At 35.2% G+C, this 22,014-nt stretch overlaps 3 protein-coding genes and 2 non-coding genes across 5 annotated transcripts; 3 read left to right on the top strand and 2 right to left on the bottom strand.

Moving 5' to 3' along the window:
* The first annotated feature begins 2,135 nt into the window (after positions 1-2,135).
* On the top strand, positions 2,136-2,209 carry TRNAI-AAU (transfer RNA isoleucine (anticodon AAU)). Its single transcript has one exon. It is a non-coding gene; the product is annotated as a tRNA-Ile (tRNA).
* A 71-nt stretch (positions 2,210-2,280) lies between these two features.
* Positions 2,281-2,354, top strand: TRNAI-AAU (transfer RNA isoleucine (anticodon AAU)). The gene has a single exon. It is a non-coding gene; the product is annotated as a tRNA-Ile (tRNA).
* A 2,658-nt stretch (positions 2,355-5,012) lies between these two features.
* LOC141820337 (actin-101-like) lies at positions 5,013-8,856 on the top strand. The gene is made up of 5 exons (XM_074707629.1): positions 5,013-5,109; positions 7,173-7,243; positions 7,347-7,740; positions 7,825-8,438; positions 8,526-8,856. The coding sequence occupies exons 2-5, from the start codon at positions 7,184-7,186 to the stop codon at positions 8,589-8,591; spliced, it is 1,134 nt and encodes a 377-aa protein (XP_074563730.1). The 5' UTR covers positions 5,013-5,109; positions 7,173-7,183; the 3' UTR covers positions 8,592-8,856.
* A 2,007-nt stretch (positions 8,857-10,863) lies between these two features.
* On the bottom strand, positions 10,864-16,155 carry LOC141820477 (putative cytochrome c oxidase subunit 5b-like). The gene is made up of 6 exons (XM_074707802.1): positions 15,970-16,155; positions 15,761-15,846; positions 15,603-15,653; positions 11,455-11,521; positions 11,285-11,364; positions 10,864-11,199 (listed from the first exon to the last, which is right to left on the bottom strand). Exons 1-6 carry the CDS (start codon positions 16,124-16,126, stop codon positions 11,137-11,139), a joined length of 504 nt encoding a protein of 167 aa, XP_074563903.1. The 5' UTR covers positions 16,127-16,155; the 3' UTR covers positions 10,864-11,136.
* An 842-nt stretch (positions 16,156-16,997) lies between these two features.
* LOC141820388 (26S proteasome regulatory subunit 8 homolog A-like) lies at positions 16,998-21,652 on the bottom strand. Its single transcript, XM_074707691.1, has 9 exons — positions 21,400-21,652; positions 21,060-21,157; positions 18,946-19,170; positions 18,779-18,841; positions 18,491-18,654; positions 18,094-18,250; positions 17,886-17,984; positions 17,688-17,798; positions 16,998-17,465 (listed from the first exon to the last, which is right to left on the bottom strand). Exons 1-9 carry the CDS (start codon positions 21,614-21,616, stop codon positions 17,325-17,327), a joined length of 1,275 nt encoding a protein of 424 aa, XP_074563792.1. The 5' UTR covers positions 21,617-21,652; the 3' UTR covers positions 16,998-17,324.
* Between the last annotated feature and the right edge of the window lie 362 nt (positions 21,653-22,014).

The following is a 22,014-nucleotide window of genomic DNA, read 5'->3' as shown; positions in this document are numbered from 1 at the left end:
TAAAGTGGATATGTGAACATACAAAGATGAGAAAATAAAAAATAAAAATATTAGAGAAAAAATTTTAATTTTTTTTCTCTAATATATAAAAAATAAAAATATTAAAGGAAAAAAATTAAAATTATATCTATTGAGAAAAATTTTCAAGAGGCATTTAAGATGATACAGATATATACTTAGATTATTAATAAATATTTCAATTAAATGATATAAAATTATGATAAATATACCTATTAAATGGAAAAAAATTTAAAGAAGACTTAATTAGTAATAATAAAATAAAATAAAATTTATTTAAATTTTATGATAATAAAATATAAAATATAATATAATGAAATAGACATATTTATATTATCGATCTCATCATATCTAATGAATAAGACTTAATTATTATTATTATTGTTATAAAATTTAGAACTACAACTAGTTCAACGGTACTTTGCCTTATCGCATGGTTTGAGTTGGAGTCTGAGGCTAACAAAAGGCTCAAAGTGGCAATAAAGGGTATTTTAGATAATTTAATTGACTAAAAATATTATCCTTTGACAAACTTCGTATATGAAATTCCACACGCTCGATTTGGTAGAATAATGAAAGGATCATCACGAAGACCTTTGGGGATTATCGACATTAAAGATCCACTTGGAGTAAATAAATAAATAAAATATAAAAAAAGTGGATTGAGTGCGACGGCATTTACGAAACGGGCCTTGCCGACGAGGCGTCCTCGTCTCGTGAGGAAAACGCGGAGAAGAAATCGCAGAAGACCGCCAAGGCAGCGCCATGTGATTAATGCACCGACTCACGTGACCCACTGCGATACCATCGCGGCACGTGGCAACACCTGTTGGATCAGGCAACAGGTGTTGCCTGTTGCATTAACTTCTCACTACTTTTGTGTTTTTTAATAAAAAAAACGACAGAAAGAAAAACACGCACACTGATTTTCTGCATATGCTTTTGTTCGCTTTTATTACTTTTTTTATTTTTAGAATTGAGCCCAAATAGTTAATTTAGCATTCATGTAGTTGGGCTACGACTATGAATTTTTGGGCTTCACTTAGGAATGATTTTTGTGCAATTTAGTCCTTTTGAATATCTGTTAGAGCAAAAATAAAAAGATGTATTTTTTCTCTAAATCATTAAAAGATGTTCCATTTTTTTTTATCAAAAATGCATTCCACCCCATCAAACTTAACTATTCTCCAATATTATTCCTATTATTATCTTCCATCTAAATCTTAAATCAATTAAGAGCGTTGTAACAACTATAAAATCGTAATTGCTACAATGTGAACATTAGATAATTAAGTCAAATCCGCATTTGTAATAGCTACGAAATCATAACAGCTATAATAATTATAGAAATTCGTAACTATTACAAAGTGAATGATAGATAAACATTGTTAAATTTGCATTGTAACGCGATTAGTTACTACAACGTGAATACTTTTGAATAAGGTAAGTATGTGTTGTAGTAGCCATGATTCTATAACTGTTACAACGCGCTTGACTGATTTAGAATTTAAATTAAAGATTCAGATGAGAGATAATAATGAAAATAATTGGGAATAATATTGAAAGGCAGTTCAATAATTATACATAAGTTTACTTATGGAATAGGACGTATTTTTTATTTTAAAAAAATAAAATAGAAAGTCATGATTCACTTTTGACTTTTGCCCTATGTTTTACTATACGTAAGATTTTTGTACAATAATCCATGAAAGGTATGTGATATATTCTTCTTTTAATTGGAGTAATATAATGTGCTTAGAGAGATAAGTTGTTTGTTGATAAACACTTCCCTTTATGGGGAGTGTATATCCAACCTCTTCAAGAGTTTAACATAGGCATGTCATAAGTCAACTACCTATATATTTATCTAAGTCTCACCAATAGAAACAATCTAAAAGCTGCATAATAATTTCAGTTGGCCTGTTAGGGGCCACATATAGTTTTACAATTTTTTAAAAATATTATATTATTTTAAGTATTTTATGTTGTAAATTAATTTCAATTGGCCTATTAGCTTAAGGTCGCAAGTTCGAAACCTGCATGGGCTACATATAGTTTAAAATGTTTATAAATTTAATATTATTTTAAGTATTTTATATTGCAAAATAATTTTAGTTGGCCTATTAGCTCAGTTGGTTAGAGCGTCGTGCTAATAATGCGAAGGTCGCAGGTTCGAAACCTGCTTGGGCCACATAAAGTTTTACAATTTTTTTTAATTATTATATTATTTTAAGTACTTTATATTGTAAACTAATTTCAGTTGGCCTATTAGCTCAGTTGGTTAGAGCGTCGTGCTAATAACGCGAAGGTCGCAGGTTCGAAACCTGCATGGGCCACATATATTTTACAATTTTTTATAAATATTATATTATTTTAAGTATTTTATGTTGTAAACTAATTTCACTTGGCCTATTAGCTCAGTTGGTTAGAGCGTGCTAATAACGCGAAGGTCGCAGGTTCGAAACCTGCATGGGCCATTTTTAGTTGATAATAAATATAATATATTTTAAGTAGTTATATTGCAAAATAATTTCGGTTGGTATTTTTGCTCAGTTGGCTGCAGCGGTGTGTTAATAACGCGAAGGTAGTTGGTTTCGAAACTCCAGGGCCACAAATTTAAAATTTTTTATAATAAATATAATGTATTTTTAAGTAGTGGTTGTTGCAAAATAATTTCAACTTTTTAACTCAGTTGGCTACACCGTTCTGTTAATAACGCAAAAGTCACATATTTGAAATTAAACCTGCCTGCGCCACATCTAGATATACAATTTTTCTCCGGGACATGGTGCCACGATTGGACATCCAGATTGTCATCCAAATATTTACGATTCGATCCCAGCTATAACATATTTGCAAAAAATTTATTCTAAATGGAGAGCGCAATCAAAGGGTGTTAGATATCTGGATTGACCGTTGCGTGGGATCGGATCAGTCACCCTTAAGAATAACTCCTAACTAAGATTTATTAGTTTTTTTAGATATATATATTTTTTATAATAAATATAATATTTTTTAAAGTAGCCTTTGTTGTAAAATATTTTAAGTTAACGTATTAGCTCAGTTGATTAGATCGTAAGGTTGCAATTTAGAAATCTGCATGGGTCACATTTAGATTTACAATTTTTGATAATAAATATAATATTTTTAAGTAGCCCATGTTGCAAAATAATTTAGGCTGACTTTTTAGCTGGTTGGTTAGAAGTTGATTAGAGCTATGTGCTAATAACTATTTGAGCCACATCTAGTTTTACAATTTGTGATAATAAATATAATATTTTTTAAAAGTAACCCATGTTGCGAAATAACTTCAGTTGGCCTATTTACATTTTGAATGGGCCATAATTAATTTTATAATTTTTTATTTAAAAGATAATAAATATAATAGTTTTTTAAATATGCCACGTTGCAAAATAATTTCTATTGGCTTATTAGCTCAGTTAATAATCGATCGTCTGTTCGAAACACTCATGAGCCAGTGAGCCACATCTAATTTTACCAGTTTTAATAATAAATATAATATTTTTTACGTAGCCCATGTTGCAAAAAGTTATTTATTAGCCTATTAACTCAATTTGTTAGAGTGTCGTGTTAAAAATGCGAAGATAGTAAATTCGAAATTTATAAGGATCACATCTAATTTTACAACTTTTTATTTAAAAGATAATAAACATAATATTTTTTTTAAAGTAGCTCACGTTGCAAGATGATTATAATCTTTTTTGCACTCGTATAAAGTTTATTTTTTCCCTCTCCATTTATACATTTTAATTTCCTTGTCATTTATATTCAAGAGAACTTTGTTTCAGGCCCCAAGATAATGGTGCATCAATTGAGCATCTTCTTATTTAAGTTTCAATTTCGATAAATTAACAGATAAATTTTTTTAATGGACATTTAACTTAAGAATACTAGACTAATGGGCTGTCCATTGTGAGGCTTCTCTAATTTATTTTGGTGGTCGTTAAAAAACTTACCTAATACCAATTTAAAAAAATTGATCTTTAGAATATTCATCTTTAATGGAATTATAAATTTTAATCCTCTTTATTATTTTTCTAAGCGTTTTATCATTGTATCACCCTCATCAGAGTAAAAATTCTTTTATTATTGACTATAGCATAATAAATAGAAATTTATTGTTGCCTAGTTGATTGGAATTTTCTATCTCAAACAATTGATCTAATGTAATCAAGATAGTCATTATTAAATTTTGAAAGAAAATACATTATCATATGTTATACAATTGTGATAAAAAATAAAATCATTACCTTAGCGGGCCTTATAAGATGATCCAACACACTCTAAAAGGGGATAAATCAAGAGGGCATTTCTTCTAACACAATGATCTTTTGCATGAAAAAGGTCAGACACTCAACTATCATATATTATGCAATGAACTATTATACGTTATACAATGAGTACAAGGTAATTGAAAATCTCTTTCTTAACTTAACATAGAGATTTAACCCTAGATGAAAAGAATATTACCAAAAGCAAGGACTATTCAACTCTTTGATGTTTGTCAATATTTTTCATTCTTTAAATTATGATCCCAACTATTCTATTCTAGCACTTATTTTACGAACTTGTATTGTTAGATATTAGAGTTTATCAAAAATTAGTTTAAATTTTTAGACAACCAAATGAAGCAAAGTAACTTATCGTCTTTCAAGGTTCATTTGAGAGTTAATTAGGGTTTGATCGAGTCTACTAGATAGGCGTGGAGATTAGGGTTGGGTGAGTCCGAATTTGAATAGTTTAGTCATGTAATAGCTAGCTGTACTTTTCTCATATGCACATGCATCCACCAGTTTTCATAATTGACAGAAATAAAGTTTGGAAAAATGGGACCCACCCCACTTGCATTCAACGTGTTGTAAAGCAAAATGAAACGTAAATTTGGAATCGTCGTTGGACATGGGCCGGCCCAATCGAGTCCGGTTCAAGAGCGGCCTAATTCGACCGGTTTGGTCTTTCGTGAGAAGATTTAAAAGGGAGCTTCTTCCCCGTTACTCTGTCGCGAAGAGATCGCCGTCTCCTGATCTCTCTCCTCAGGTCAAATCTTGACGGATCGCCGTCCTCAACTAGGTTTGCTCTTCGTCTTTGATCTGCTTGCTCTGGATCTGTTCTCATTAGGCTTTTTGGTTGCCATTTTTTTGGTCGCTGCTCGGATCTGCGAGCTGTCTGCGTAGTCCAGTGAATCTGAAGATACGGGATGCCATGTCTTGGCCTGATCTAGTAGGATAGTGACCTTTTAGTTCGGTTTCAGTGATTCCGCGCCGATGCTTTGTGTTTCGACCGCTGAAAGTTCTGGTTTTTCTTTTCCTTGCTAACTTTTGACTTAGATCGACTGATCTATGATGTCTCTTTAGTAGAGCAAAGTTACATGGAAGTGAAAGCTACTTCGATTCGAGTTGTTGTGAAACCATGGAAGAAAGTCTATGTAAAACCATGAGTATTGTTTCTCAGTTGTCGGAGCTCAGTCGAGTGCGGATTGTGTTAGTCGTACTATAAGGTTGGGTAGGCAACTTGCTTGGTTTTACGTTTTATCATATTTTCCCTTGAATTCTATCTTTGTTTTAGTTTGACAGTGCTTCTGTAGGATCCGATTTTGTGTTGCTTACATAAACCTTTGTTTGGATTGAACGCCTTGGGGTTAAAATTTATTTCTGATTACTTTCACAAATTCCCTCTAGAATTAACTTCCTTTCCTTTTCGATAGCAGATCCAGTATTTAGCTTGACATTTGTCTAAACCATGCCCATGGAGAATTGATCTTTTGGAATGAGAATTTTTATTGTGCTTTGATTTTCCTGTAGATAATTTGTCATGAGTTTTAAACATTTTCTTATTTATTCAACAATCACTGACTTTTGAATATATGATATTTGTTTAAGCAGTTAAGCAGGTACTGGCGTTAGTCTATTTTGATATTCTAATTTTTTTCTCAATTTATTTATTTTTATCATAAATGATTGCTTTCTGGTTCTATTTCTTTGAGTTGAACATTTGCAATGCGTTTACTAGGCAATGATGGTGTTATAATTTTTTTCTTTTGCATTTACCTTTGGAAATTAGCATGCTAGAGCCCAATTCCTCAAAGTTCTTATCCTGCCAATCAGTTTGAAGTGTTCCAGGTTGTACTAGTTTGTGGCAGAGGACACATAATTAAAATGGGAGGGGCAAATATTAATATCTTAAACTAAGAATGGCAAAATGTAACTTTTAAAGAATTTCAAGACTAAAATTTAAAATTATAAAGGGTTGGTAAAATATTAAGGGAGGAAGAGGCCACTGTCATCCACCTCTTGTATCTGCCACTAGTTTGTCGCATACTAAAGGATTTCCGGAATTAGATTATGAGATATTCTCCATATTGAAAGATCATTGCTGGTCGTGATCTCTTTGGGATTCAGTACTATTAGCCCCCTTCCACATCACTTGAATCTTTTGGTTATGTCTAATAATTTTAATAATTTCTTTTATATCTGTGTCTTCTCTGTATGTTTTATCTGTCAAGTCCCTCTAGAAATTATTATTCTGTTGCATCTTTCTATCTCAAGTTTCATATTAGTTATTTAGTTGTTCGTAGATTGTTACCAATTTAATCCCACGTGTTTCTTGAATTTTTCACAAATTCAATTTATTGCCACAACATTCTAATTATGCAAGAATCCTAAACATTCAGAAGATGAAAGAGAGCAATATGCATCATAATTTCTTTTTGATGGAAACTTTTTGGTCAGAGTTTTGTGAAGTGTTGCTACATAAGACATCAATGCATATGTTTCTCAGATAAATATGCAGATGCAGTCTGAGTACAATACTGATGCAAATAAAATAGATCTCTAAAGTTATCTATTGAATTGATAACCTGACAATGAGTGCTATTGTACAATCTAATTGCTGAGCATCTGCAAATGAACCCATAACACTTTATGTATACTTTTTTTTCTGTTCCAAACTTGTATGTAAATCTGTTTTTTAATCAAATATTTTATGCATCTTCTGAAGATGCATGTTCATGTACTTGGACATCCTATGACCATGACCATCAATTTGTAGTCATGTAAAATGTGCATGGTGAAACTATTTCCAGTAAAATCTTTTGTTTCTGGTTCCAATACTCCTTTTTTCACATGTTCCAACAGATATATTGAAAATGGCTGATGCCGAGGATATCCAGCCACTTGTGTGTGACAATGGAACTGGCATGGTCAAGGTAAGGTTTTGTACTTATTGCATCTAGTGAGCGTTCCATTCTTTCACTGGCTTTAGTATTTGATCTATAAATTGAATTGACTCTTTTAATTGTATACCAAAAGGCTGGATTTGCTGGTGATGATGCACCTAGGGCAGTTTTCCCAAGTATAGTAGGCCGGCCTCGCCACACAGGAGTTATGGTTGGGATGGGCCAGAAAGATGCTTATGTTGGTGATGAAGCACAGTCCAAGAGAGGTATTCTCACATTGAAATACCCTATTGAGCATGGAATTGTCAGCAACTGGGATGACATGGAAAAGATCTGGCATCACACCTTCTACAATGAGCTTCGTGTAGCTCCTGAGGAGCATCCTATATTGCTCACTGAAGCCCCTCTTAATCCAAAGGCAAACAGAGAAAAAATGACCCAGATTATGTTTGAGACCTTTAATGTACCTGCTATGTATGTTGCTATTCAGGCTGTCCTTTCACTTTATGCCAGTGGTCGTACAACTGGTTAGTATGTTCTCATTGTTATTTTCTTTTTTGGACATTTTTGTTTTTCAACTAAGATATGCACCTGCACACACATGTTCTCAGGTATTGTGCTTGATTCGGGTGATGGTGTGAGCCACACTGTGCCTATATATGAAGGATATGCTCTACCTCATGCCATTCTTCGATTGGATCTTGCTGGTCGTGATCTCACCGACTGCCTAATGAAGATCCTCACAGAGAGAGGTTATTCGTTCACCACCACTGCTGAGCGGGAAATTGTAAGGGACATCAAGGAGAAGCTTGCTTATGTCGCTCTTGACTATGAACAGGAGCTGGAAACTGCCAAGACCAGCTCAGCTGTGGAGAAAAGCTACGAACTTCCTGATGGACAGGTTATCACCATCGGTGCCGAGCGATTCAGATGCCCAGAGGTCCTCTTCCAGCCATCCTTGATTGGCATGGAAGCTGCTGGAATTCATGAGACAACATACAACTCCATCATGAAGTGCGATGTGGATATCAGGAAAGATCTATATGGCAACATTGTGCTCAGCGGTGGATCCACTATGTTCCCTGGTATCGCTGACCGCATGAGCAAGGAGATCACAGCACTTGCACCAAGCAGCATGAAGATTAAGGTAGTCGCTCCACCGGAACGAAAGTACAGTGTTTGGATTGGAGGCTCTATCCTTGCATCCCTCAGCACTTTCCAGCAGGTGAAGTTTCTATTACATTATCTCTATTACGAACAAAGAATTTATATTTACTCAGTCACTAATAAACTGCATCTTGTTAACCTGCAGATGTGGATTACCAAGGGCGAGTATGAAGAATCTGGTCCAGCAATTGTCCACCGGAAATGCTTCTAAGCTCATCACTTGCATCTGTGGGCAGTTTTTCTGGCTTGTTCTATCTAGTATTTGGCTTTGCTCGATCCATGGTTTGCCTGATAGTACCGTCCCTAGTGCTTGAGTCTCCCTTTTACTGTTGAGTTTGCTTGAAAACAGTTCTAATCTTTAGACGATTTCCTTGATGATGCTTTGCATTTGCAGTGGAAATGAAATTATGTATCGATATTGTAATATGATCGGCAGTTTTAGTGCCCATGCCCTGGCTCGGGGATTTATCCCTTGATGTATTCTTGCATGATGTATTACTTGGTTTATCTGCAGCCAATTCTTCCTTTTCTCTAAAAAGAAGTTTGTTTTCTGGTTTCATATATTTGATAAAATTTGACTGTATTTCTAGCAATGATTGTTCAAAGTTTGATGCCAAATATGCTCATTAACATTCCTGGAATTTGTGAGGTTATAGGTTTCTGCAAGAATTTATTGTACTGGAAGGCATTTTACTATGATTTAGAAGCTTATCATTGTTCATTCTATACCCTGTCATGCAGGCTGCAAGATTGGCTGAGAACCACATCAAATATTGAAGATTAATCAGGTGCATTTCGCCCCCTTCGCCCTACCTGCTTGCTGATTTTCTGTAAACTTAAGATATTTGTGATTTTGGGACCTTCATTGGTCTATTGGAGGATTAGGGTTTACTATTGGTTGTAGATATGCTGGTATAAAGGTTGTTGTTAGTAGGCATTGCTGTTTGGTTCACTTAGAGAAAAAAATTGCATGATGGTCGCTTTGAAAGTTCTAAACCATTCTCTCCGCACCGATAGAAATTGCATGATATATCTTGCACTTGCTGAGGGATTATTTAGTTGTGAAGAACATATGAGACTGACGTATGTGCCATAGGGACCGAGTGGCGGGTAGTTTTCTTAGTCACTTGCTGAAAAAACAAGGGTGTTTGATCAGAGTTCATGATAAAGCAAGGGCTGATATCTGTTTTTTTGATAAAAATTTGAAGTGCGTCCTTAATTATTAGAATTGTCAAAAAAAAAAAAGTCTCTTACTTCTATCATATTTTTAGTCTTGAAAATATTTTATTCCAGCACATGTAGCAGTTACACCGAAATTGTAATTACAATGTGTTAAATGAATTATTTTTTTAATTCAATTTATCAAAAGTGGTTATAGGAGCAATAGGATCGGAAAGGATCAATATCAGTTTGCAAATTGTTCATATCATTCGGCCTCTTCCGATGATCAATCGAATTGGTAGTAGGACTCGGGGTAATGATGCTCAATCCATTCATGGTAATATGAGATTACCATTGAGTGGCTATGTTTACTCCAAGATATGGATCGAGGAAGGGAAAAAATTTTAAGGTGAAAAAAAACTCTAAGAAAAAGAAAGGAAAAAAATCCTTGGAAAGGAAAAGAAAAATAAAGAAAAAAATAAAGGAAGAGAAAAAGGGAAAAAAAAGGCCACCCAAAGCTCATGGTCTTGTGAGACGACCGCACAAGACCAGGGACGCCCATTTATGGTATGCCACGCAGGGCAGTTGCTTGCGGCCGCACAAGGCGACTCTGAAATGCCACTCATGGCTCCAACCGCGAGAGGCGGGGATGCCCGCGGCTCATGGTCGTGTGAGGCGGCAATTGAAGGAGATTTGCTTGGGGAGGAATGAAAATTATTATGATTTAGACGGATAAAAAATTATTTTAAAAAATATTCATGCATTTATTATTTTATAATAAATAAATAGCAAATATAATAAATTATCTATTTTTTATGAAATAAATACAAAGAAACTTTTCACATATAAAACTTTTTTCAATTTTTATTTTCCTCCTGCCAAATAAACGAGAGTAAATGATAATTATCTTGGATGTTCAATTTGCAATGACCATCGATTAGTTCAAACGAATAGTCGTATATGTTCAATTGGATAGTCTCAGGTGTAATTTATTATGTTTGTCACTTTTAATAAAAAAAAAGAACGTATTTAATAAAGTTTTAAAACATGAGGAAAAACGATGAATATACTGACTTAGAAAAACCTCTGGAGTGCAACAATACCAATTGGAAACGTCATTGACAGCTTCTCTCTTCCACGTTTTCCCCTTGACTCGTTAATGCTTCCGCTGTGCTGTATTTGAGTTAGATGGAATGACGAATTAAACTGATGGATCGTGTTTGGACAGCAAAGGAATAATGGACGAAGCTACTAAAATCTAATCTACTTAAAACGCTCTATAAAGGCACTAGCAACAAAACAATATTGTGCTCAGGAAAAAGTGGATTGAAAGATTAAAAATATGATAAATTCAAGATGGCCGAGTTTACCATGACCATTCATTATTTGGGAATGAACTAAAAAAAAAAAAATAGGCCAAAAGAATTCCACAACTCAATAATTGTTAAGGGTGGTCACTTCTCTACTTGATTATAGCATAGCAAAGAAGACAACCAAAATCCACAAGCCAGAGGAAGAATGTAGCTACACAGCACAAGGAGATCTGCCTCCCAGGTTCGTTTGTTTTTATTTTCAGCACAATTCAGATCCACATTTTAGTGATCATCATCGTCGTCGCTAGGGGGATAAGGGTCGCCTCCTTCGCCGATCACTTCAAGCTGCAAAAGCAGATTAACCTTCAGTTGTAAAATTCAATCCTGATCAATTTCTTTTTGGCAAGTCTCAAAGAAGCATCTTAATTACCACAAAGTATTGAGAGCAAATGGGGCACACGTGAGGCTTGTCTTTCTTCAGCCAAAACCACAGGACTTCGTGTTCATCCTCTGGAAAAACAGTTGGAATGTTGTGAATCTAGCACAATGCATGGTCTTATACAACGAGTAGATGAAATGATAAAAAGTAGATTAACTTACCGCCCTCATCACCAACACAACCAACTATCCTCATGTTGTAGTGGGATTGGATGACAGCCGGAGCTTCCTACAATGTAGGAACCAAAGGATTAATTCAAGATATCCAAGGAAGAACAAACATCAGTATTGGAAGAGGGAAAAAAAAGCCTAAATAGAAGATCAACACTGATGGCATGCTAATTGTCCTACTAGGAAGAGTATCTAAACGAAAATTCATTTCCAAGTGCTTTCTTTCCAGAGATATTACGCTTATAATCAAAATATTAATATTAATCAAGTCAATTATGGTTGCTTACAATTATACAATAAACCTTTTACAGGAGCAACCCAAGCACAAGTGCAGTACGAGTACAAGATGGGACTTATCCTGAAAGTAAGAATCTAGTTCCCACATGAACTTTTCTTTAATGGTATCTGAACTCAACATATAAATTTAGTGTTGCATGGTAAACCTGTTCGTGTGAGAAAGGAGCAGTGATGGAATCAGGACATTGGTGTAGATGGCATAGGGAAATTCAAGGATGTTCGCAAGCAATTGATATCGGTTGGTTTATTGAAATAGAACCATGTCACATGTGTGTATTCACTTCTCATACTTTACCAGAAGCATAAGCATCTTAAACATATTTCAATCTGTATGGTGTTAAAGTTGATTTTTGCAAGCGTACAATGAGAATGACTCTCAAAATGAGTTTGAGTGCCCCTGATTTTTCACTCCTGAAATGTTAGCCAAAGGCAAATACCAAAACGTAGTACTACAATTCCACATCCCTCCTACCTCTTTTGTAAATGCACCTTTAGAGTGAGCCACATGCAACAATCATAAGCTTGCGAGATACAATGAGTCACATAAGAAGTTCACTCTCATCCACCATTGTTGTCTTGTTAACTATATTTGAAGATCCATGATAACAACTACATCAAATTTAGTCATAGAATAAAATAATATGCTAACTATTGTTTGCAAAATTGCCTTAATTTCAATCTTTAGCAAATGCTAAACCATAAGGTTCAGTGTCCTTTAGTCAACCAATAGCAGAATAAGTGTTATATCAGACCAATAGATATTTGAATTCCTTGAGAAGAAGTAGAAGGGGGAAAGCATGCTGTTTTAATGTTTGGTGAAAGTTTAAGATAGAACCATCTTAAGTTTATTTGGTGTGTTAAGTAGGTTAACATTGACGGCATACTTGACATTGGATTGAAGTCCAACAAGAGTTGGCATGGGATGAAGTCCAGCAGGTGTTGGCAATGGATGAAGACCAACCAGTGTTGACAATGGTATAAGCTCAACAAGGGCTGGTGGTGGAGAAGTCCAATAAATGTTGACATTAGAGAAGTACATGTTACAATGGAAGATATTCAATAGGTGGGAATGGAAGAAATCCAACAAGTGTTAGGGGTGTTAAGAATGGAAGAAATTCAACAGGTGTAGGGAACGAAAGAAATCCAATAGGTGTTGGAAATGGTAAGAGTGCAACGAGTGTTAGCAATGGTAAAAGTTCATTGGATGTTGGCAATGGTAAAAGTCCAAGTGTTGGCAATGGTAAAAGTCCAAGTGTTGGCAAGTGGAAGTTCAACATGTGTTGACAAATAAGAAGTCTCTATAGATGAAGATTAATTAGATGTTCGGTAAGTGAGAAGTCCCAACAGATCAAACCTGATTGGGCAAGTGAAAGTGTTGATAAGTTATGATTAACTAATACTCGATAGTTGATGAATCCCATAGAAAAAGTCTCTTGAAGAGTTAGTCCCCGAGATTAAGCCTCTTAGCAACTAAAAGTCTAATAGGTCAAGGTTAACCAATATTAGACATATGAGCGTGTCTCAGAGGCAAGGCATTTTGGCAAGCTGAGAGAGTGTCGAAACCTCTTGGTAGGGAAGTCTATGTGAGACGACAGCACCTATACTTTAGTTTTGGCTAGACCTGAATTAAGAAAGCACTGTCGTTGATCAGAGTCAATGATCCAATTGATTAAAGGTTACATTTAGTCTGGTGATTCAATCAACTAAGTAGTCGACTCAAGCTAATTTGCTAATGAACAAAATGTTTTGTCTGTAAGTCAATTGACTAGACAGTCGACTAGAGCAAGATGAGTCGACTAGGGAATAGTAGTAGTCCATTGATGACATAACAAAAAAGCTAGAAGTAGGTCGTTGACCTCACAAAAAAATTGCAAAGCTGTTAGATAGTCTACAAGGTAAATATATCAATTGAATGGCAGCGAGATCAATCTACTCAAGAATCCATTGAAAAGTTAAGTAATTGACTAGAAGCAAGGCAATTGACACATTTGTTGGCAGACAGAAGGCTAAAACAGCCACAAAATAATCAATTGAATAACCAATTAGACGACTAATCAAATGCATAAAGAAGGTAATTGTTAAGACAAAGACTATATAGAAGGAAAAAAGGGAGTTTTAGCAGCCAAGATAAAGCGAATAAAGCAAGTGAAATCATGTGAAAGTGAGACAAAAAAAGTTATTGTAGTATTTGTTTCATCATTGTATTCTTTATGCGAGAAAAAAAGGATAAAGGAATTTTGGGAGTGACTCACTGATAGGTCATAGGCTGTGGAGTAGGAACCAAAGGTTTCGAACTACATAAAAACTAAGTGTTAGCGTTTCCTAGGTTTCATATTTATGTTTTGATATATTTCGTTGCTCGAGAGAAAGGCTATTCACTTCCGCTCTAGCCTTGCATTTCAATCTGACGACAATATTTATTGTTCTATGAAACATTTAATGTTGCTAAAATTCCATCGGACGATACGCAACCATGAATCCAGCTGGGAACGCCGCCGGAGGCCCCGCCCGGGGCCGGCGAAAAAACAGCTAAAACTAGGTTTAATTAGAAAATCTCCTAGCTATAGTTCAAAATTATAATTTAGGATAGAAATAAATGAACAAAAATTATGAAGTATATAATGTGCAATTTCAATTAAAAGAACATAAACCATTAGTAGTAAAGCAACTACTCACTTGCATAATGTAGTAGATAAAGAAAAAGAGAAACAAAAATAGCCAAACAAGCATAAGACTGAAGAAATAAAACTCATAATAGACTATTACACATTTTCCTAAGGGATTATGTGAATGAAATCATGTCAGCCATGACATCTTTTAATTGCACATTCTGTTTAAAGAAATCATAATAATCAAGTTTATATGCATGTAAAAATCTAAGGAATTACAAAGTGGTTCTAAGCAATAGGCAATTGACTGATTGCCTATCTCTTTGCTGAGGACCTAAAGTGTCAACATCAACATAATATTAAAATAATAAAGAAAATATATAAAATTAAAGATAACTAATATTAACATATATATATATATATATATATAATTGTATTCTCAATCAATCAAAGCAAGTTCACAATTACAAATGAATATGTTATAATTGATAAGCACTAACAACACAACAATGACAATTTATATTTCACATTACAACCAAGAAAAACAGTCACAAAATCTGGGGAATAAATCATTCTAAGTGTGTTGAGATTAAGTGAAGAAAAATTTACCTATAAATGAGAAAATAGAGACAACACAAATGGGAGCACGCACCTAAAGAAAAGCAAGAAAATATAGCCCAAAATTAGTGTAGGCCAACGGCATCGAGTGGAGAGCAAAGTCATGTAGGGGGAGAGGTTTGAGTGAACAATGAGTGTTGGGTGAACTAATGGAGAGGATAAAAATTAGTTTTTAGTACAAATGAACCAACAACTTGTTAAAAGAATTAAAAAAATCTTTAGACCCACCTAGAACGCCTTGGTGAATCACTTGGATCACCTTGGTAAATCGTCTGGGCCACTTAGACATTTCATGTGCTTCTCTTTTTAAAAGTCACCTAAGACGGATCACCTAAGCCGAATCCATCTATTTAAAACAATGAAATAAACAATTGATTTCGATTTCTAAAATTGATCAGAATGAATTCATAGTTTACCAAGTTCCATAGATCCTCAAACACTTCAAAACTACAAAAAAGTAGGCATAATATAAATCCCATATCGATCCTTGAAAGAAAATTGTAAGAAGACAAGTAGCAACCAGCTCATTGTCTATTCTGATAACAAGGATTCAAATGTTTGCAAAATATTAGAATGAATAGATCTACAAAGGGGCAACAGTAAAGGAAATCTTACCTTAGTGCCAAAGGGACCAACGGGTGCATCCATATCAAACCGCTTCTTTCCCTAAACCAAATCAACGTGACACAGAAAAAAAGTGTATCTTTAATCGTACAAAGATACACTCCACATCAAACAACGCCAAAATGAAGAGATCTAAAAGAAGAACAGACCTGGAGCTCTGCTTCCAACTCCTCGCGCTCGAGCCCGGTGGCGATCGGCATCACATCCTCCACTTTCTTCCTCGACGATCCATCCTCTGAAGAAACCAAGATCTATCAGATTCAAATCGAATTCAAAGTCCGATCCGACGACCGGAAGAAAAAAAAACGCACTCGTATAGAAAAAAATTAAGGAAAGACGAACTAAAACAAAGGATTACCAGGGACGGAGCTGAAGCGATACCGCGTGTCGAGGAAGGATGAAGAAGCTGAAACCGGAGCAAGAATGGAGCCACTCAGGGAAGAGGCAGCGCCGGAGGAGGCACGGCGCTGACGGAGGGCAGAACGCAAAGGGGCGACGCAAACCCTTCTCCACATCGTCTCTGAGTCTGTGTTCTCTGGTCGACGGCCGCTACCCTTTCTTACATCCTTCCTCTTCTTTAAATAATAAAATGTTAGGTTTTCAGATGGGCCTTGCGTTGGCCCATTAAGACCGAACCCACAAATGTAGCTCTGTAAATCCTAAAAATAACTCCATGTTAATTTATTTGAGAATTATAAATATATAAATTTTAGAATGTGCTTAATTAATAAGAAAGAAATTCCACATATTTGCAAGGATAAATAGGTAAAAGTGATTTCATTACTAAACCGTAAATTTCTTTTTTTTTTAAGAAAAAACATAGTAGTTGTTATCGTTAAAACAACTATCTTGGCCATTGAGGTAGAGCCTTAGAAGGATAATGGTCCATAGTTTTTAGAAGACAGTTTTAGGGAGCTCAAATAGTCAATGGAGGTCGTCTACAGTTTCTAGAAGAAGTTTTGGAGAGTCCAAACAGTAAACTTGTTGCAAAGCATTCAACAATAGATCCAAGTCAACGCTATTCAGTCTCCATTTGTTTATCAAACAAATTGAAAACAAAAAGAAAAAAATAATGATGCATAAAGAATAGCATTGGTACCCTACAGTTGGCAACAACATGAACAAAGTAATATTAACACGAAAGCTCATAAGAATAACATAAACAAAGTAACGTAGAAAAACCAATAGCACAAAAGACACTCTTGATCTTCTTATCGAAATGATTAATCATTTTACCATATTCAGGCAAAGCATTAGCCACCTGTAGGAAAACTATGAACTGTGAGTGTGGAAATGAATGCACAGTATTGTGAATAAGTGTTTTTTAAAATAATGTTTTACTTGGAAATCAAACGAATTACCTGCTCGACTCACTATTCATTGAGGTGAATTTACATGGATGATGTTGCATAATTCAACCGATACAATTGGCATTTCGTGTTTAGTGAAAACAAAAAAGATATCTTGTAATCAAGACTTGAACATGAAAGTATAAATTTATTGCCATAACTAAATCCTCATATGTAAGTATAAAAAAGGTTTGAACATGAAATGCATTAAGCCACAAGCATCACGTAGTTCAGCACCTTCGACCGTGTCTTCATATTAGGATGGAGTTTGCAGGCTATGCAGAATTTAAAGCACTGCTCTGTGGACGATGTGATCAAACAAGCCTGAGTTTAAACATAGAATAAGTCGATGAATAAGAAACATCTACTTCCATAATTTTCGGAGGGACATGTTCTTCTCAGTGTCTTTTTTCATAACTTTAGCAACTGCCATCTCAAAATCCTCCTGTGTAACATGGACTCTTCGTTCCCTGAGTGCAAACATCCCTGCTTCTGTGCACACAGCCTGCAGAACAAATCATCAAATCAATCCTTCTGTTCGATTGCATTTAAATATATTTGTATATAACACCAATCATTTTCCAGATAGAAACGAGTAAGCAGATGGCTTGAGGATATAATATGCAATTTTGCAATTATTATTGAAAAATATACAATATAAGTTAAGCCACAGCATAAATTAAGGGTGCAATATGAAATCAAACTAAAAAGCAGAAATAATAATTACCTTAAGTTCTGCACCGGATGCTCCATTCATCTTTTCTGCAATCTTTTTAAGATCTATGCCACGCATCAAGTTCATCTTCCGCGAATGAATCTTTAATATATCAAAGCGGGACTGGAATGCAATTGATATTTTATATAAAATTGTATTCAGTCATATGTAAAAAATACAGAGTTAATGATATGTTTATCATTTATCTACCTCTTCGTTGGGATTTGGGAACTCGATTTTTCTATCAATTCTACCAGGTCTGAGGAGTGCTTGGTCTAGAATGTCGATCCTGTTAGTGGCCATTAGAACCTGAATGAAATGGGGAAAATAATGTCAATAAAGGTATAAAACAACGAACTAAGGAAATCTGTAACAATATACTCAAATGAAACTCATTCACATGCTCATATGAATGCACCTTAATTTTGTTTGATGCCTCAAACCCATCAAGCTGGTTAAGCAGCTCAAGCATTGTCCGCTGTACTTCACTGTCACCATTACCGGTGCCAGACTCCATTCTAGCGGATCCAATACTGTCTATTTCATCCATGAATATAATTGATGGAGCATGTTCCCTATAGCAAAAATATTTGTATCAAAAACCATATAAATTTCTATTGCCATGAACATTAATCTTTCCAATAACAATGGGGAACACCAAGCTCTCGGATTAGTAGATACAAACTCCTAGGCCAATAACACAATGCCAACTCCTATCTTCAACAAGTGTACAATTGCCAAAGATCATTCTAGGGGCAAAAAAATTCAAAAGACATTTTCATGGAATTATTAGTAAAAAAAGGGACATAACATACCTAGCCATAACAAACAATTCACGAACCATTCTAGAGCCTTCTCCAATGTATTTCTGGACCAACTCAGAACCAGAAACCCTAATGAAGGTGCAATCAGTATGATGAGCGACAGCCCTTGCCAATAAAGTTTTCCCTGTGCCAGGTGGGCCGTAAAGCAAGACACCCTGCAAATGGTTCATCATCCATATGGTATATATAATTTATGAAGATCTTTTGCAAAAGGAATGAACATTTAGCATCATCAAATCAGGCAAATGTTCTAATACTGCAAGGATAAGGTGATTATACCTTTGGTTGAGCAATTCCAAGGCTTTCAAACAGTTCAGGATGCTTGATTGGAAGCTCAATAACCTGAATTGAGATGCAGGCATTAAAGACAGGACCTCGATTCTTCAATAAACCAAGGTGATATCATAAATCTAAACAGGCCATGGGCACCTGGAACTTCAACTGACCTCCTTAATCTCTTTGATTTGCTGATCAAGACCACCAATCATGTCATAAGTTGAATCAGGAACCTTTTCAACTTTCATCAGATTTACTAGAGGGTCTACTTTGCTGGGTAGGATAAGATGAAGAACATAACTGTCATTGCGTAGAGCAACTCTGGTTGATGGTGTTAGCTTAGTGATATCAATGCTCTTATCAATATCAACAACATATTTTCCTTCTGGATGAACCTGAAGAGGCCAGAATGTTGTTTGCATTAGCAATCGCACTATTTGACTCGAACTATAGTAGCCAATTCTGATGTACAAAGAAATACATCAAGCAAATCAAGCATGGCCTAGTTATAAATTAAAGCTAATATTTCAAAAATCATTTAAGATTTTTAAAGTTCTATAGATCTCACCTAAGTCAATGCAAGAGATATAAGCATAAAAACTCATCCGACAACTTAGCTTACTTACACTAGGTTTCATGCCTCAACTACATACAAAAAAGAGCTTAAACTGGTGTAGTTGCTTTTTTTTCAAAGATGAAATTGAATCATTCAAGTTATCAAAAGATATCAGATATCCAAGTTTAAAGTTAAAATCCAGGGGATATAAGCAAATGATTCTCCAAATTGAGAGAAATATTGCTGACCAAAATAAAAGACAACAACAACAACTAAACTTTATTCCACTAAGTGGGATTGGCTATATGAATCCTCCTACGCCATTAGACTCTATCTCCTAATATATCATCATCTATATAAAAAGGACCAACTTTGTTGTTTTTTACAAATCAGGAAAAGTAATGTACAGGCTCTGCTTGAGGGGGCAGCGTCCAAGAACACACACACAGACAATTGAACAAGTTCAACCAGTGTTTGCAAACCTCTACTTCCATGGGTATCATGAGCATATGAAACAGACAATAAACAACAGAACACAGATATGATGTACATACATAGGTGTTCATTCAATCTGTACTGAAATAAAATGAAAATTTGTTGGCAACAATTGTCATAAACCAAACTCCTATGCAGACCAATTTAAACCAATCCAAATTTATGAGTTCAACACAGGTTTAACCAAATAAATTTAAATGTGACTAACCAGTTAAGGTTAATGGGGAAAATTATTTGGGTTATCTTTAAAGGTACCCCTATGCGTTTACATTATCTCATTGTCACTTTACATTTACACTGCTAAGTTCAGTATGTTCATAGAGAAGCTCAAATCTATTTACCACTAGGTCTAACACTCCTCAAGTTGGTTCAACAATATTATAAAATCCCAAATTGTTACAAATATGTTCGATTATATGATCCATAAGGATTTGGAGGTAATATGCATGACTACTTGATTATTTCAGTATAACTTCATTGGCTCAATGGGAGCATTAACCCATACCCAATTTAGTTGCAGCATTCGAGTCATATGCATGACTACTTGATTATTTCAGTATAATTTCATTGGCTCAATGGGAGCATTAACCCATTACCCAATTTAGTCACATACAGTAGGAGTCATAAGAGATCCTTTTTGGACAATTTTCAGATATTGGAAAAATCCTTAAGGCTATTTCCCAATGGCCATGCCACAAAAACTCAAGGAACTTGATAATCACACTAACAACAAATAAGATACTAATCCTGGATACTGTAAGGTAGTTCCACTTTCTAACTAGTCTTTTATTCTTCCTTGGATAGAATAACAACTCCAGTCTTTTCATTAATCTAAGGTTGGAATATATAAGAGTATAAAGTAAATTTGTTCCCGCATATATCATCCTCCTTAAGCATGGGCACATATTTCCATTGAGATATAAATCTCTCTTCCTCACCATGCAGGATCCCTAATTTGTAAGTGCTAGTGAAGGTAAGACTTCAGTGATAATATAGACAAGGAAAAAAACAAGACAGTTTGAAATTTGCCATGCAGTTGACTATGGCTCAACAATTATCCACTCCGAAAGCAAATTTCTATTGTGGAAATTAGATAGAAGATCTAAGCAATGATACAGTGTACAAAGAACATTTGTTCGGAACAGATGCCTTTACTTCTTGTAAGAAACTAACAAACCAATTTGCAACCAATCTTGTTAATTGGTAATAGAACGAATGAAGCAGATGACTTACCTTGACTAGGACCTTCGATTTCCCCATAACTTTCACCACCTCTCCAACATACGAGCCAGGCTCCTGAAGCAGCTGCAACTCTTCTCGGAGCATTCTGACTGCAACCACCAATCACTACATCAGATCGAAGCAGAAAGAAACAGCAGATCTGTCTTTTTTTTTCTTCTTTTTCCGTTCTAAAATGTGCGTTAAGAAACTGAAACTAAAATTTCCAGCAGCAAAAGAGTACAACTGCATTGGAAGCCACTACTATCGAGTAGCGAAAAGTAGGTTCCACCTCAGGATTAGGCCATCGTGGAAATGGTGCGAAGACATACATCGAGGGGTCGGGAATCCTAACCTCGAGAGTTTAGATCGTTCCTCTGGGCCTCGAGGCGCTGGAGATTGTTGGTCTTCTGCCTGAGATGGAGCTGGATATCATGGATGTGCTGCACGTAGTACTGCCGCAGCCCCTCGCCTCCGCCCCCTCTCACCTTCGCCACCGGCGCGCACATCTCTCCCTCCACCTGCACCTCGACCTCGGCCGATTGCTTTTTCTCCACCGCTGCACAAGCCATCGTCGTCCTCCTGTTTCTCCGCCCTGCCCTCCGTCTTGCGGGGCAAGGAAGCTTAGAATTGGCATTTTCTAGGGCCGGCTATTAAGTATTAAAGGGCTCCAGCCCAAGAAAGATCCAGAAACTTAATTCTTATAACTAACTAATTGTTGGGCGAAAAGGTGCTCTGTGCATCATTACCTGAATCAGTCAAACCCAGTATAAAAATATTAATATTGAAGATCAAATTAAAAAGAATATCATATTTGAATTTAATTTGAATTAACACCGAGTTCAAAAATATAAAATAATTTTAATTCAAATTCCATTGGAAGTAATTTGAGTTGAATTATTCAAATCTTAATTAGATTTGAACGTAATTGAATTATAATTTAAAATTACTAAATTTAAATTAATTAATT

The sequence above is a fragment of the Curcuma longa genome, unplaced genomic scaffold (genome assembly GCF_044706935.1).
Source record: "Curcuma longa cultivar G26 ecotype Majalengka, Jawa Barat unplaced genomic scaffold, ITB_CL_G26_1.1 utg3290_np1212_1714210_RagTag, whole genome shotgun sequence".
NCBI lineage: Eukaryota > Viridiplantae > Streptophyta > Magnoliopsida > Zingiberales > Zingiberaceae > Curcuma > Curcuma longa.
The sequence above is the reverse complement of the archived record's forward strand: the minus strand, read 5'-3'. Positions and strand labels throughout refer to the sequence as shown.